We start from the raw sequence: 17,376 nt of genomic DNA on the forward strand, positions 1-17,376 counted from the left end.
ATTAAGGTTGGTTTGTTTATTGACCCTAAAATCATACACACCATCTATAGTACTTACAGATGTTTATTTAGAAATGTGTTCTAAGTTCCAAACAACCAATTTAACATAGAGACTCTGGGAACATACCCTATGAGCTACAAATCAGCTATGCAAAAAAGACTTACCTGAAGTTGTCAGCTTTGTATGACTGCATGGTATCTTTTAATACTATTTACAGAATAGTAATTAGTAATAAGACACTGAAAGATTTTGGATTGGGGATAACATGATCATCTTCTATTCCTGGTCCAGTTCTATTATGTACTTCTTGGGCCATTGTTCTAGATGTCCTAGTGTACATTTTCATATAACTTTTTAATCTTAGAACAAATAAATGTTCACTGAAGAAAATTTAGAGAATACAGGTTCACAAAAAAAAAGCAAAGAAAGGAAATTAACACGTAATCCCATTACCCAGTATTATTCTTCTTCCATTCTTCAATTCTATGTGTATACAGTTTATATGTGTATAACTTTAAGAAAGCAAATAAATCATAGTCTTATTTTAACTCTTTTTTCCACTCAGTGTATCATAAACATCCATCTGTATTACCACATAGTCCTCTGCAATATCATTTAAATGCCTATATGTCATTCTCAGTATAACTGTAATAATATTTATTTATACAATCCCTTGTTGTCAGACATTAGGTTGTTCCTAACCTTTCTCAATTTTAAGTAAATGATGAACACCTGTAACTAAATCTTGGCATATACCCACAATTATTTGAGAGTGCCTTTAAATTTTTATTTTATCCATTTTATGACCATTTGTTGATTGTCTGACATATGCAAAGCTATATTGATAGCAGGGGTAAAATGATAAATAAAACAGCTGCTGTCCTCAACTGCTGGTAGGCATGTAAAACGCGTTGTTCATGGCTGTTTCCTCAGCAATTAGAACAGAGTCAGCACATGGTAGCTAGTCAGCAAATGCCAGGAAGTAAGAGAAAAAGAAGAAACACTGAGTATGACCTGAATATGGAACTAGTCAAGTCTAGAGATTTCTAATTGACACAAATTGGTATGAACTTACAGGGATAAACTCCTTCTAAGCTCCCTCCCATTTCTACCTTGAATATGGGACAGTAGGTGTCTCGGTGTTCTTTTCCCCATGGCTGGTTAAATAACCTATTAGCCTCCTTTTGTCTTCCTAGGCAGCAAGAGCTGCTACTGTTTTTGTACTGTGGGGAAGAGTCTAAAACAAATGAAGAAGTTTGGTTAGGTAAATAAGTAGAGTGTACGATATGTTCCAGCCACGATAATTGTGGCCAGACTTGGTTAAGATAGTCATCATTTGGGCACATACTTTCTTCTTTGTTTTTCTTTTATCTTTTCCCTTTCCCTCACTTTCCTGATAAAGTTTCTTTTTTTTTTTTTTTTAAGATTTTATTTATTTATTTGACAGAGAAAGCGAGAGAGGGAACACAAGCAGGAGGAGTGGGAGAGGGAGAAGCAGGCTTCCCACTGAGCAGGGAACCTGATGTGGGGCTCCATCCCAGGACCCTGGGATCATGACCTGAGCCAAAAGCAGACACTTAATGACTGAGCCACCCAGGTGCCCTTCCTGATAAAATTTCTTAGAGAAATTGCTACTTTGGAGGGCTTAAACAGGGTGGAAAAGGATTTGTTTATATTAAGTCATGGCGGTTTTCTTTCCCACCAGCCTATAAGCTCCATGAAGACCAGGACATGAAGGTGTGTCTTGGTAACCCTATATGCATTGTACTAAGTACTATCGCCTAGATTTAGATAGCCTGCCATCTTTTCCTACACCACCCGCTGTTCCACAGAACCTAGAAACTATGCAACTGTCCAGAAGAATCTCACAGGGTCCCTTCACAGTGAGTCCAAAAACCTTAGCCATAGGAATAGACCAGATAGTATGGCACTGACAACAGAATTGCATTAGTAACTGAGACACATCCCCAAAAAGGGCACAACATAAAGCTTTATGGCTGAGATAGTTCAATTTATATTTCTGAAGAAAAAGAAGTATAAAGTGGCAAAGGGAGTAGCATTCCAAATGGATTTATGAAGCCTCTAATTTTAAAAAGTTGGGGAGCTGCTCCCTCAGGCTTAAATAGATGATGTTATACATTTACCTCTTAAATATAATAAGCAGTAATCATGATCCAAATACACAGAATCCATGTGGGGAAAATCTCTTAAAGTTCAGCATTAATTGAATTTCTAGCATGTCTAAAACTGATTTTAACTATTGAGCTGTTTTGTTATTGTTGTTGCTGTTGTTTTTACATCAGCTTTAAAATAGTTTGGTAATGTAGCTTCCAACTGCTGACTTAGACCCTCTAGCCTTGCAAGGCCTGAAGGGCTAAGAAATTCGCATAATTAAGAAAAGAGTTCCCACTTCTGGAAAATTGCCATCACAGAATCCTTCCCTAATCATATCATGCTGGGCTTGCTTGACTCTGTCACATATTGGTGTTTTGGATTTGAATTGCCTGCTCCTGTTGCTGCCAATTTGTGAAGCTGCCTCTTCCCATTAAAGCATGAAACAGAAAGGGAACAAGCACTGAGATAGCAAACCAGGTTCTTATAAAACTGGCGTATTTAGAGGGTGTTACCAAGGTAGACCTCACAGTGATCAAGGTAGACTTCACAGTTCCTCACAATGGCAAAGCCCAGTGCTTTATGTCTTCTAATTTGTAGAACAAACATATCCTAACATCTTAGTGTTTACCTGCTCTTCTAAAAGTAGAAATTTCTAACTACCAGGGAGAATTTAGATCCAAATTTAATTAATTCTTGTCATCTTTATAAACTCCCTTCTCTTATGAAATAAACAACTTTTTTGCTCAAAATGTAACGTTTTGATTTTTGAGTCAACATAATAGATTTATCTTCTGATAGATTTCTAGATAGGTTTATTTATTAAGCGAGGTCTCTCCGTTTCTATTGGCTAACCAGAAATATTCTTTCTACTTACCAACTGTATTTAACAACCAGAGATTCTTCCCACTCTTGGGGACAGACTTTTTTGGTGGCTTTTACAGTTGCCTTTCTTAACCCTTACGAGTTGCTGCTACAGTTGATATTACTGATTCTTCTAAAAATGACCTCCAGGTATTATTGTACTTTTAGAAATCGTTTTCTTACTTAGTAATAGCTTTCAGAAAGCCTTTCCTAATTATCCCATGCCAATTCTGATCATTCTGTCCCACTCAACATTTATACCATTTTACCTTGCATGTATTTTCATTTTAATTAATGTATTCAAATTCAATCAATGATATTAATTTCATTGCTTATTTCATTCATTTTCCTAAATTTTTGTTATATGTTTTCTGCTCTTGAAGGCAGAGACCATGTTCTCTTCTGTCTTTACATGACTTTGTAGTGCATAAACACCCAGTGGGACTGAAGAAAGACTAAATGAGGGCTACATGTGGCATGGAGTTTAATCAATACATGAAGTAGATACCCAGAAAATATTTGTAGTTGAGAAATTTATCCTGGACCTCTGAAGAAATTAGTGTATGATTAGTATACGTCCAGAACTGGGGTTTTTTTGGAGGGGGTTTTGTTGTTGTCATTGTTATCTTGCTGTGATCAGCTGGCATTATTCCAAATCTCCAAATCCTAGAGTTTTTCTTACTTACCCACCGTCATCTTCACTCATTTTAAAAATGATACAACTCACAGTTGGTGTAACAGATAAAACAGGAAACTAATTAGCAGCTGTTGTCCATCTGTGTGTTTATATTAAATATTTTAAAATAAAACTGCATTTACATTCTGAATACTCTGTCTGAAATCCTTAAAATCTAAAGTTGGATAAAGGCTCTGTCTTGGTTTTGAATTTTATATTAGACTTCATGATAAAAAAAAATTATATTGGAGTCAGGATTATAGTAATTTAAGGCAGATAGAAATTTTAAAAAGCAAAAAGTCTGGACTGAAAGTGGGCTCTCAAGCCCTCTGAAATCTGAAAAAATGTAGACATAGTAGTCTTTCACAGAAATTGAAGTACATCAAGTATTGAGAAAGCTACATGCATTCTCTGAGATTTATTTTGAGATTTGCTTTACCTTTTCCTTTTATGTACTTTCTGTTAAGTTTAAGCTTCTTTGATCAAAGCTTCTTTGATGTTCAGTTAAGTTAGAATTAAGTTAGAATTCCAGGGAGAGTACAGTTATTATTATTGGTAGCCATCTCCCAAGCTGAAAGTGAATGTCATAACTTTGGGGGGAAAAATGCTTTTTTTTTTTTAAACTCAAGTCAAATAGTCGAATGTGCAGATAGTAAGAGAAAGAAAAGTGTGATCTGCAAGATGAGTACTATATTTCAGTGCTCTAGTTGGTTTCCTCTATGCTTTAGTCTATATGTGAAAAGAAATATTAATTTCAGCTATTTCTGTAGAATCACAGTATCTTAGAATTGAAAGGAACTTCCAAGGTTAGCCAGTCTAGTCTTTCACCCAGTGCAGGTATTGGAGAAATTTCTCACAGCTAGCCTTCAGGTTTTGTTTGAAGCTTTTAATGAGAAATATCTTACTTGCATTATAAGGCAGCTTATTCTGTTCTTGAATGGCTCTGAATGACAGAGTCATTGTCTTGAATGACAACTCTGCTCTGGCCTCAGCAGGGAGCCTGCTTCCCCCTCTCTGCCTGCCTCTATGCCTACTTGTGATGTATCTTTCTCTCTGTGTGTCAAATAAGTACATAAAATCTTTAAAAAAAAAAAAAAGTGCGTCCTCTCTTCTTCATCTTCCCCTATCTAAAGATTTCTGATCTGATCCATTTTTTTCATTTAGAGTTGTTTTTCTAGTACCATTACTGGTTGATTTATTATATGAATCTTTGCATTTTCACAAATATGATTCTTCTCTTCTGATAGTTGAATGGGTCTGACTGGGTATAGGATTTGGAAGTTGAAGGCTTTTTTTCTCTGAGAATCTTTATGGTAATCTATTATTTCATAGTTTGGGTTATATAGGTAAGAAGTCCAAAGCCAATATTCTTTTAACTTTGTTAACAAACCCAATCTTTCTGTCTGACTGCTTGTAAGATTTTCTTTTTATCTTTGAAATTACAAAATTTACCCAGACGTTCTTTGGTTTATGTTTTTGGGCAATCTTGTCTTGAACTCAGTAAATATTTATTTTACTTTCCAAGCCCTTTTCAAATAAGTGAAATTTTCCTCTATTTTCCCCCTCCATCGGTTCCTTTTTTTCTTCATGGAATTCTTATTGGTAATATGTCAGTCTCTTGCCCTGTCTCCCAAGTTTCTTATTATTTCCTGCATTAACTTCCATCACTTCATTTTTGTACATTTCTTTGAAAAAATTTGGGGGGGGGGGGGCGCAGAATGCAGCAGAGGAAGAAGGAGAGAGAGAATCTCCAGCAGACTCCCTGAGGAGTGCAGAGCCCAATTGGGGGCTTGATCTCATGACCCTGAGATCATGACCTGAGCTGAAATCAAGAGTCAGATGCTTAGGGGTGCCTGGCTGGCTCAGTGGGTTGAGCCTCTGACTTTGGCTCAGGTCATGATCCTGGAGTCCTGGGATCGAGCCCCGCATCGGGCTCTCTGCTTAGCAGGGAGCCTGTTTCCTCCTCTCTCTCTCTGCCTGTCTCTCTGCCTACTTGTGATCTGTCTGTCGAATAAATAAATAAAACCCTTAAAAAAAAAAAAGAGTCAGATGCTTAATTGACTGAGCCACCCAGGCTCCCCCATTTCTTTCAGATATTTCTACTACTTGGTCTTTCAGGCCACTTATTTATTTTTCATTAGGCAATAGATTCACCTTCATCTACTAAATTTTTAAACTTGAAAATCATTTTTTTCATTCCAGAACACCCTTTTAACGTTATAGATCTATTTCCATTAGTGCTTTAATTGTTTGTTGTTATTCTTGCTAATATTATTTATTTCCCCAGCAGTTTTATTTCAGTAGAAGCTGTCCTAAATTGTGCTTATTCTTCTACCCTCCAGCTGCTGCCTTCTTATATTGCTGGTATTTTCCTTTGCCTACTGAGAGTGCTATTTATTCTCAGCCCTCAGGAAGCTGCTAGGGTATCATGGCCCTGATGTGAACATAGTTGTAGTAGTAAAAAGGATCACAAGTGGTAAAAGGCACAGAAATCACAACTCATGAATTGCAAGGCACCAACAGCAAGCTGCCAGTGTTCTATTGAAATACAAAAAAAGAAAGAGAAAGGAAAGAAAGAATGATACATTTGTGCTTAAATTGGATTCCACTCAGCTTCAGGTGGTTCATATCAGTGAATGTTAGAGATGGAAAGAATGTGGTCCAAATGTTATTTTATAAATAAGGATAATGAGACTCCAAAAGAATATTTCTTTTCAGAATCATCTCAGCAGGAGACAAAACTGGGTTCTAGACTTTGTGACACTCAGGGCTTCGATTAACAGTTTTATTTTCTCACAAAGTACTTAAAGTTTTAGCATTTTGTACTAAATCAACTCCCTTGTAGAATGCTTTTATGTAATATTGGTACTCTAAGAGAACAAGGGGTTGGTACTTAATAATTCAAGTGAAAATGGATAGAAAATGCTAGTAAACCAAGACTAATGCTAGTATTCAATATATCTTTAAAGAAATGGTTAATCACCATTCAAATCTAATTAAAATTGTAGTTATTAATGAAGGAAGAATTAAATGATAATATAATAATCCCTTTAAGACGTGCTACTCTTTGAGAAAAGGGGAGCTATTGGTATATACCAAGGAAAGTTAATCAACTTAATCCAGCATCCCCTCCAGTGGCAACGGTGAGGAGATAGTTCAAATTTTAAAAGTACAAATTGTCAGGTTTTTATCATCTCTATATAGCATCCACAAATAGGATTTATATATTTAGATAAAAATGATAAATAGCTTATATCTGGAGGCATACTATATATAACAAATTATCTTTCATTATGTGAATATTTCTATAGTTTAAAAGAATAGCAGAGTGAACAAAGGGTAACTTGAACCTTTCACTGCCACTGTGAACCTCAGTGCCTTCTTCTGTCCTACCTACCACACAGAGTTGTGAAATTAACATATACCTGTGAAAGTGTATTGTTCGTTCAAATATTATTGTCATTACTTTTATTTCTTATATATCAAATGATCTAATATATGCAAAGTGATATCATTTAAGAGATGCGTAAGGTACATAATGTCATATTATATAATAAAAGATCAGATTATGTTTTAGTTTTACTCTCCCTTCTTTGAGAAAATTAATATACCATGATCTATTTAACAAAACAGAAAATCCTGAATAGTTCTTATTCTATTATAATATCCACAATTATAATCCTTGTTACCTATTCCTTTTATCATTATTCAGAGTAATTGCTTAGTTTTAGAAAACAAACATTTTTTTTTATTTCTTAAAAAAATGAGGGGAGAGGGAATATGAAGTAAATATGGGAAAATATTAGCATATGTCAAATCTGAAAGATAGATACATGGCTGTTATATATTATGTTAGGTTGGAAATATTTTTATCATTTAAAAGATAATATGAATCATAAAAAGAGAGCAAATTTATGATTTGTAAACAACCTCTAAAAGTTATGTTTAATCAAAATCTCATTCAGTTTCCGTCTGATTATAGGACTCAGAGTCACATGTGTTTCATTCCCCAGAATTATACTAACATGTCCACACATGCACTTTCCTAGTCAGCACAGATAGATTATCACTTTTTGCCTTACCATTTGATGCTTTTGCACAAGGGCCCTTTCTCATGAGAATTTTCATCATATGATATGTCATATTCCTGAAAAAACTAGACACTCACTCTGATTAGTCAGTGGGATGGAATAACACGTAATACGGATCCAGAGGCTCTAGTTCTAGCTCTGCCACTTCTTACTCTACCTCACTTTTAGAACACTACCTTCGGAACACCTGGGTGGCTCAGCCTGTTAGGCATCCGACTCTTGATCTCAACTCAGGTCTTGATCTCAGGTTGCTGGGCGTGGAGCCTACTTAAAAAAATAAATAAAGCACTGCTTTGCTCTGAATATTACTTTCTTTCTCTGTAAAATGAGCATGTTTTTACCTGTTCAATCTACCTCACAGACTTATTAAAGAAGGAATAAATAGAGTTATTACTCTATTTATACAACATAATGCAACATAAATGAAGTTATAGATCCTCTTGACTGTTGGCCAGCATTTGTACCTCACCCTCTACTAAGCCATTATCTCTTACTAGATTCCAGACGTCAGAAATATGTGACAGAAAGTAGAGTCAAAGAGAGGGGCAGAGGGGGATAGAGAAGAGTAAGACCCACAGAATGCACTCAGCTGTGATACTGAACAGAGTGACCCCCCATGAGCTTTCCAACTTTGAAAATTAGTGTTTTGTGAATACACAAACACAGAGTAGAAAGTAACACGGAGAATGTTCTTTGAATATTAAAAGGCATGAAATCCCTTTTAGTTTATTTCTGCAAGTTAGAAAAGTCATACAGAGAGCTGATGATACAGAGAGCTGATGACGCTTCAGTTTTATAAAACAGGAAAAGACATCTTCCCCAGGTAATGTAAAAACAAGGGAGAAAAAAAAAATCACTGAAATGTTTGTTTATTTGTATCATCAACTAGCAGATCCCAGGACCTTTATCCACCTACAAAGATGTAGATGTCACTGCTGCTTTGTTTCCAGGGACTTTACCATAATCCTCTAAGACTGACATGTTATAAATGACATATTGTAAAACTGGTGAAATTAGCTGATGTCTCGTTGTACTAACACAAAATTATATTTTGTTAATAATATTTATTGTCCATTCACCTGAACCACTTTCCATATTATTCTGTTTGTGTTTTTCCATTTACACCATTGACCAAACATTTGCCTCAGCCTGATGGTAATACAGCAAGGCAAGGGGCCCGAAGTTCTGGACGTGCAGTGAACAGGAACCCAGCACGTGCATATCTTATAGTATTTTAATACAACAGAATAAGTTGCTGTCTTTTCCACTAATGTAAATTTAAAAAGACTGATGAAAATTCTGTACAAAATACTTAATTCAAAACTACTTTAAATATTATTGAGTATAATTCTTCTAAGATGTTTGCCCAACCAGTTTAACTTTGAAAGGGATTTTTTTAAGGTTTTTATTTGTTTGTTTTTTAAGTTTTACACACAGATCCTATCTTACCAAATACCTGAGTACATTTTTGGCTGCATAAGCAATTAACTAGATGATTTTATTTATTTATTTATTTATTTTAAGATTGTATTTATTTATTTGACAGAGAGAGATCACAAGCAGGCAGAGAGGCAGGCAGAGAGAGAGAGGAGGAAGCAGGCTCCCTGCCGAGCAGAGAGCCCGATGCGGAACTCGATCCCAGGACCCTGAGATCATGACCTGAGCCGAAGGCAGAGTCTTAACCCACTGAGCCACCCAGGCACCCAACTAGATGATTTTAAAGAGTCCTTATGTTTGTAGTTTGAAGCCCATGTGAGCTATTTTCCAAACTTCCATGTTTGTGTCTTTTTCTTGGGAACTTGCTCCTCAGAGCCAAACAAACCCCAGTATACTCGTAGATAGGCCAGTACTTGGAGAGGAGAATTTTATCCAGATCCAGTAAGAGAATAAACCAGTAAATGAAACTATTTAGGCTGGGACCAGGCCTAGCTTGCTACTGCTTTTGAGTCATTTGGACTTTTCACATACAGTTCCAAATGTATCTAAGGCCCCCTCTGTGATTTTCTTCTGTGTTAGTAATGAATATTTTCCTAAATAAAAACTATCAAGTATGCTAAAGTTGATATAAACTTTATATCATATAAATATAAACATACCTAACATATTTATATGTTTATAAACATATTTATATGATAAGTTTATATGGTATGTTAGGTTAGGTATGTCTATATGATAAGCTTCTGTCAGTAGTACAGCAATAATAACGTCTAACCTTTCTTTAAAACTTAGTTTGTACTGTGTAGTATTCCATAAACTGTCTTATGTGTATTGTGTCACTTACTCCTCATAGCAACCCTGTATTATCTCTACTTTATAGATGGAAAGCTGAGGCAAAGAGAAGTTAAGCAATTTGTCCAAGATTCTACATCTAGCAAATAGCAGCGTCAGGATTTAAACTCAGGCAGTCTGACTTAAGAGTTTATACTCTTGATCTTTGTGCTATGCCACTTCCCAACTAGCTTATATCTTCAAGAGCCTTCGCAAGTTGAAGGTCGCCTGTCATTGTGGATCTCAAGTTCCTCTCCTTACCTCTATCAACCCTAGATAAAAAGGGAAATGATGTCCTAGTTATTAATCATCTTCTCCTCCTTCAAGCACTTTTCCTCCTCCTTTCTCCCTCCCTCCCCCATGAAATAGTGCATTAAGGTAAAAGGATGTGAAAAAACTTCACTACCAAGGGTGATTTGGGGGAATGTATGCTATTCATTGAGACATCATTTGGTTTCAAGTTAATCAAAAAACATTGAGGCTAGCTTTAGCAAAAGAAGGGTTTATGGGAAGATGTATGGTTATCTCATGGAACCCAAGAGCAAAACAGTCCTCAAGAGGAACTAAACTCGAGAACTGGAAAAACAAAAACTAGGATTTTCCCTTTTTAGATGTGCATGTTAGATGTTCATGGGGGAGAAAGAGATCTACCCCCCTTCCCCACAGGGTAAAAAGTTCTCAGAAAACAAAGGTATAGGCCAGACAGATACTCCTCAAAAGACTCCCTTTCTGTACTCCATCATTTGAAGGGGAATTCAAGTGCATATTACCAGTACCTTTGTATGGAATTCAAATAGTAACTAGATAGTCATTTTTAGCTAACCCTTACCTTCCTATCCCCCTCTAAGCCCTGTTCCTAGCACTTTGGTTTTTTTCCCTCAATTTATCAATCTCAACTTATGCCTTTGTAACCTTTCTAACATCCAGAGGATAGACTTGATTTTGCTTCATCTCTTCTTCCCAGGCCTTTGACCTGTGCAGTCAAAGGGCCTGTAAACTGGTCTTTTCAGTTGACTCTCAGGAATCTGCCTAGTTTCAATCCCTAATATTCATCTTGTCCTTTTACCTTCTCAGAATATTTCATACAGCTTCTGCTTTCCTTGTTTTTTCCTAGTAAACACCTATTGCTTCTTCATATTTCTAGGGAACTCCCACCACCATCCTTGTCTGGCTAGATGAAGTCCCAATTCTTGAGCTTGAGGGCCTTCCAAAATCACATCCTATCCCAGTCATTCCAAGTCCTTCACTCTAGACAGTTCTTTTTCCCCATATTTATCTCCACTGAGGCTACATCACAGGCTGATCCTCTTTACAAGGCCTTTTCTCATTCCTTCCACCTGTGAAAGTCTAAAGGCTTAACTAGCTTAAGTCATATTCCCTTTATAAAGAGTCTTGTGTGACCTCTCCCAACACCTAGGGTCACCAACCATCCTGGGTCTGCCTGGGATTTTCTAGGACATGTGACTTTCAGTACTAAATCTTGGATTATCCTAGACAAACTGAGATGGTTAGACAGCCTACCAGCACCTCAATATCTCCTCCATTATGCTGCCTTGTTAGAGCAAAAAGCCCTATGAAAGTACCAGTAGCCACTACTTCCACACTTAAAAGGTTCTTTCTCTGCAATAAGAGTTGTGTTTCCATTAGGCAGAGACCTTTTTGTTTCCCACTTCGTACAGAATATAGTGCTATCCTCATATTAATGCCTACTCAGTGAATAAAGTGGTTTAGTTTTAAGTTGGCATTTAAATATCTAAATATCTAAAATCTTTTCTTGTGGTTAACTTATTTGTCTTTATTTTTTTCCAGCCCAGATGACTTACTCAATGCCTTGAATGAGGGTATCAGTCGTGCTGATGTCATCATCACATCAGGGGGTGTATCCATGGGGGAAAAGGTATGAAATTATGGGGTTCATGAAAATTTATCTAAGGTAATGACCTTCGTTAATTGTAGTCTGGTGGATATCTGTTATCTGTAACCAGACCTGTACAAATCTGAAAAATCCATAGGGCTTCAGAAATTTCTGGGCATTCTAAAAGGGATGCAGTATAAGTAGATCAGAAGACCTACCTCAGAAACAGCTTGGATTTTCATGTTCCTTTGATTTTCATGTTCCTTTGAAGATTTGTTTCTTTGCTTACTCACCTTTACTATAACATTAGGACTTCCTTTATAAGTGATATTTACCCAAAATCCTGTCCTCCCCTGCCATATATTCCAAACCTGAAAAAGAAACCTTAGCTCTTCACATGGAGGAAAGACAGAATTAGGCATTCCATTGCCCCCTTTGACAAATAATAATGATCATAATCATAATAATGATGAAAATAAAATACAAACATATATAAGTGTATATAGGATTTTATAAGAGTAAGTATATTTGCATAAAATATATGCTTAGTCCTTTAAAAATCACAATTTCAATGTCTTAGTATCATTAAGGTTATATATCTTAATGAAATGTGTTGGTTCATGATGGTTATTGGGTCCATTGAATAATATTATAAAAGCAAAATATACTTTACTACAATAACCAACCTGATGTTTTGGCTCAAAAATATTTCAGAACACAAAATATCTTGCCAGCCTATAATCCCTTTCCATTTTTTTTCATATTAATGACTTAAATGGGCGCCTGGGTGGCTCAGTGGTTTGGGCCACTGCCTTCGGCTCAGGTCATGATCTCAGGGTCCTGGGATCGAGTCCCGCATCGGGCTCTCTGCTCGGCGGGGAGCCTGCTTCCCTCTCACTCTCTCTGCTTGCCTCTCTGCCTGCTTGTGATCTCTCTCTGTCAAATAAATAAATAAAATATTTTAAAAAAAAATTTTTAAAAATTGTCATAATAGCAGTTATTACTAAAATTCCGATTTTTCCAAGAACACCATTTTTAGCTAGATCTTATATGTATGATTGTTCTTGCTCTCTGCCCTATCTAGCTATAAAACTGCCTAAATTTATAACCTGACTGTGTGGCAGAAGTTAGTGGTGTGAACAGAGAATGCCTACCTTTCATTCACAACTAGTTTTAGAGTGTGTCAAAATAGCCCTTCAGTGGCCAAAAACCATAGAAGAAAAATAGAGAATCTCAATCCAAGACTACCATTCCAGGAGTGAAGGTATTGAAGTGTGGGCAGTATTCTCCTTATAGCAGCTGGATTGCTGGATTAGTCTTTCCTCAAAGTCTCCTAGAAGTCCTTAGTCCCAGGTGGAGCAAATTGCTGCAGACCTCTTCTGAGATCACAAAGGCCAGAGCTAAGGTCTGCATTATAGTAGAGCTATAAGAAATAATTTTCAACCTGTCTGTTTTCATTACCATCAAACTGCCTCTGGTGCTCTGAATAACACAAGAGCAAACCCTGAAGTTAAGAGTACTGAAACATTAAATTTGTTGTTTCCAGGGAGTATTTAATGTATAATTTATCTTGGTTGCTAATGAGCTTAATTATGGGACAATATATTCTATTTGGCAAACCTGAAGTTTGTCTTTTCCAATACTTCTGAAAAGGCAACAAGCTTCTAACATACATAGGCTTGGCAATTGTGGCTCAAGTATGGTAAGGATAGAACACTTCTCAGCCTTAACCTTCTTTATTAATGCTAACAAAGATGTCAGGAGTTGTCCTAGGGATTTGCTCACAAATAAATAGAGGCAATATAGTAATGCATATTGGTTTTATTTATTTTATTATCTGTATAGTAAGATACTTACACTAAACCTTGAATATTAAGCAGGAGATTTTAGGAACTAAGCATCCCATAGTAATCCATGGGAGCTAATAATTGTCGTTCTTGCCTCCTTGAGTGGGAATATGATGAAAGAGGAACCAGGAAGAAAGAGATAAAACATAAATGCAGCAAACTCCTGCCAACCTGAAAATTCTAGTTGCCAAAAGAATTCAGTTGTACTTCAATAGCAGAAAGAAAAGCCTAAGAGACAGAACATCTGTTCCAGCCCAAGGGCTGAGCCTGAAAACCAGTCACTGAAAAGATAGGAAGGTCAAGGAAAGATCCAGAAAGCATTATGTAGCAAACATGAATCTTACATGCAGAAACTCAGGTATGCAAGAATATCATTTACTTGATTCAACTTAAATCCTACTATGAGCACCTATGCTACAGAACTGGCAGGAAATTTTATTAAGCCATTATGGAGCTCACCTGCTCCAAGGATTATGCCAAGAAACTGATAGGAGTTTAACAGACTAACAGTGGATCAGGGAGACACAGACGGTCACCAGTCTTCACTGAATACATCTAGAATATCCCTGTAGTGCTATGATCTCAGGTATTTGCTCCTTTAGGCCTTGCTAACAACACTGGGGTCATGGGGAAGCTGGGAGCCTTGGGACAGGGGGAAGGGACACTGGCTGCTATGGGACCCACAGACCTCAGTCCTCTTCTCAGCCAAGAAGAAATGGCCCTTCAACAGTTGCTTCCCTCAAAATCTTTTCCTACCTCCACCTCTGTCCCAAAGTGCTTATTTTTTTATAAAACACTGACAGTTTCAAGTGAACAGTATCTGCTTTTTGCTCTGAAAACTAAAGAATTATATGCATGCCTATGAATGTTCCACAACCTACAGAATTGTAAAATAGCTCAAAGACAATGAAAGGTGGATATTGCCAAGAAGGACACACTAGATTGGACCCCCAGTAATTTTTTTTTTTTTTGCCTATTTGAAAGTCTCTTAATTTTTCCTGATAATGTCCCTCTCCTACCTCATATGATCAAAATAATCACAAAGATCGTTATTGATCACAAAAAAAGGCTTATCTTAGAGGTTTGCCCTTATTATTTCATAGCAAATTTATTAATTAACCATATAGGCCTCCATAAGTTTGTTTTGCAAATCTAGAGCCATAAAACAATAGAATATTAAGTTAACCAACAATATCCCAAACAAATAAATACAATAAAATTTCTCTTATTATTTCATTCGGCTCTATGTCATTCTTGTTCTGCTAGATCTTGGGTTAATGGTCTGCTTTCATGAAGCCATCTGCTTCTATTCTAAAGAGCCCTGGGATTCTTGACAGTCTGCTGGCACTACATAAAAGTTATCTAAGCAATATCATTTCAGGTGCCTATACCCAAAAGACTGTTCTTTGAAGTGTCAATAGTGCAAAGTACCTATGATAATCCTTTTCCCTAGTGCTCTGAATCTTTTTTTTTTTTAAGATTTTATTTATTTATTTGACAGAGAGAAATCACAAGAGAGGCAGGCAGAGAGAGAGGAAGGGAAGCAGGCTCTCCGCTGAGCAGAGAGCCCGATGTGGGACTCGATCCCAGGACCCTGAGACCATGACCTGAGCTGAAGGCAGTGGCTTAACCCACTGAGCCACCCAGGCGCCCCTGAATCTTTGTTGCAGGCACAAACTATTTACTGTAGCTTTTAGCAGAACCTTCAGGCAAGCATTAGAGTAAAACAGAAATTTCCAAAGCTGACAGATCCTTAATAGCTGTACTTAATTTATGACTATAACCAATAATATCAGAATAGAAGTAGAATTCTCTGTTCAGATATAGTAAGTAACTATGTCATAAAAGTTTTTTTTATTTTTTTATTTTTTTTTTAAAGATTTTATTTACTTATTTGACAGAGAGAGATCACAAGTAGGCAGAGAGGCAGGCAGAGAGAGTGAGAGGGAAGCAGGCTCCCTGCCGAGCAGAGAGCCCGATGCGGGACTCGATCCCAGGACCCCGAGACCATGACCTGAGCTGAAGGCAGTGGCTTAACCCACTGAGCCACCCAGGCGCCCCTGAATCTTTGTTGCAGGCACAAACTATTTACTGTAGCTTTTAGCAGAACCTTCAGGCAAGCATTAGAGTAAAACAGAAATTTCCAAAGCTGACAGATCCTTAATAGCTGTACTTAATTTATGACTATAACCAATAATATCAGAATAGAAGTAGAATTCTCTGTTCAGATATAGTAAGTAACTATGTCATAAAAGTTTTTTTTTATTTTTTTATTTTTATTTTTTTTTAAAGATTTTATTTACTTATTTGACAGAGAGAGATCACAAGTAGGCAGAGAGGCAGGCAGAGAGAGTGAGAGGGAAGCAGGCTCCCTGCCGAGCAGAGAGCCCGATGCGGGACTCGATCCCAGGACCCCGAGACCATGACCTGAGCCGAAGGCAGCGGCTTAAACCACTGAGCCACCCAGCCGCCCCTGTCATAAAAGTTTTGATGTGTTTCCCCTGAGGATGCAGACATATTATGGAGCAAAGGCATTGTCAAATCTCCAGGCATATCCCATAAAGCATAAAATTTCTGAAATATTTATATTAACATTTTACATATATGGATCTAAGCCAGGGCACACCAAGCATCTCTTCTCAACAACTGCCCTCACGTGACACTCTTACAATGGTAATATATCAAACAAACCTAATTATTTCTAACATCTCTTTTTGTAAGATGAAAGAAAAAATCTTTGTGATTTTCTAGAGACCTTCTAGGAAATTTCAAAGATAGTTTTAGGTGTGAAAGATAGTCTGAAATTTTTACTTTTTACTAAATTTAGGTCTGATCTTTAGAAGGCAAAATCAAAAGAGTTGTCAAAAAAGAATTGGGTACTTGAATAAGAGAATCATGGGTACCTGAGAAACAGTACTGGTTACCTAATTTTCAAAGCGAGAATAAAATATTTGGGAATAAGCAACGAAAGTAACATAATTGTAAATAATCTTAGCTCATTTGTCAATGAGGAAACTTTGTTCTTTATTTTTTCTTTAAATAAAGGTAAAATAAACATAAAGCCCAAAAGGGAGATTATACAAAAAATAATCTTGAGTTTCATGGGCAAAGCATTAATCAGTAAACTAAAGAAATAAGCTCATCAAACCTGAGTGAACTTACTAAAATTTTAATATAGTTCTCAGCTTCGTTTTAGGCACAGGTACTATAAACCAAGGCAAATAAAAATCTCTTCCAAAGTTTTGTCTTTTATTATGTTATTTTATATTTTGAAACACTTTACTTCAGAACAAAGAGTGGGCCCCAGACCCATGAGTGTCCCTAAGACACTTTAAGTGGATCTGCAAGGTCAAAACGATTTTCGTAATAAAACTAAGACTTTATTTGACTTTTTTATTCTCCTTCTCTCATGAATGTGCCATGAGTTTTTCCAGTGGCTATATATTGTATTCTGTCGCATCAGACCCAATGCAGAAACAAATAAAAAGATCCAACTGACTTCTCTTAAACCTAACATTAGAGAAATTTTCAAAATTATAAAAACAGTGCATAAAAAAGTTACTTATATTTACATGAAATGATCTTGTCATTGCTATTTCCAAATCAAACAACAAATTTTAAAAAATTTTTAGCTTCAGTTTGTAATACAGTAAATATCTATTA

General features: G+C 36.4%; 1 protein-coding gene across 12 annotated transcripts in view; it reads left to right on the forward strand.

Annotated features, from left to right (window-relative positions):
• The window catches only part of GPHN (gephyrin), a 650,480-nt gene that overhangs the window by 603,962 nt on the left and 29,142 nt on the right, over positions 1 to 17,376 (forward strand). For all 12 annotated transcript variants that reach the window (XM_046008589.1, XM_046008590.1, XM_046008593.1 and 9 more), the window contains one exon: positions 11,821 to 11,908. In XM_046008589.1, coding sequence (XP_045864545.1) covers positions 11,821 to 11,908 — 88 coding nt within the window. The remainder of the gene's footprint in view (positions 1 to 11,820; positions 11,909 to 17,376) is intronic.

This window comes from Meles meles, chromosome 6 (genome assembly GCF_922984935.1).
Source record: "Meles meles chromosome 6, mMelMel3.1 paternal haplotype, whole genome shotgun sequence".
Lineage (NCBI taxonomy): Eukaryota > Metazoa > Chordata > Mammalia > Carnivora > Mustelidae > Meles > Meles meles.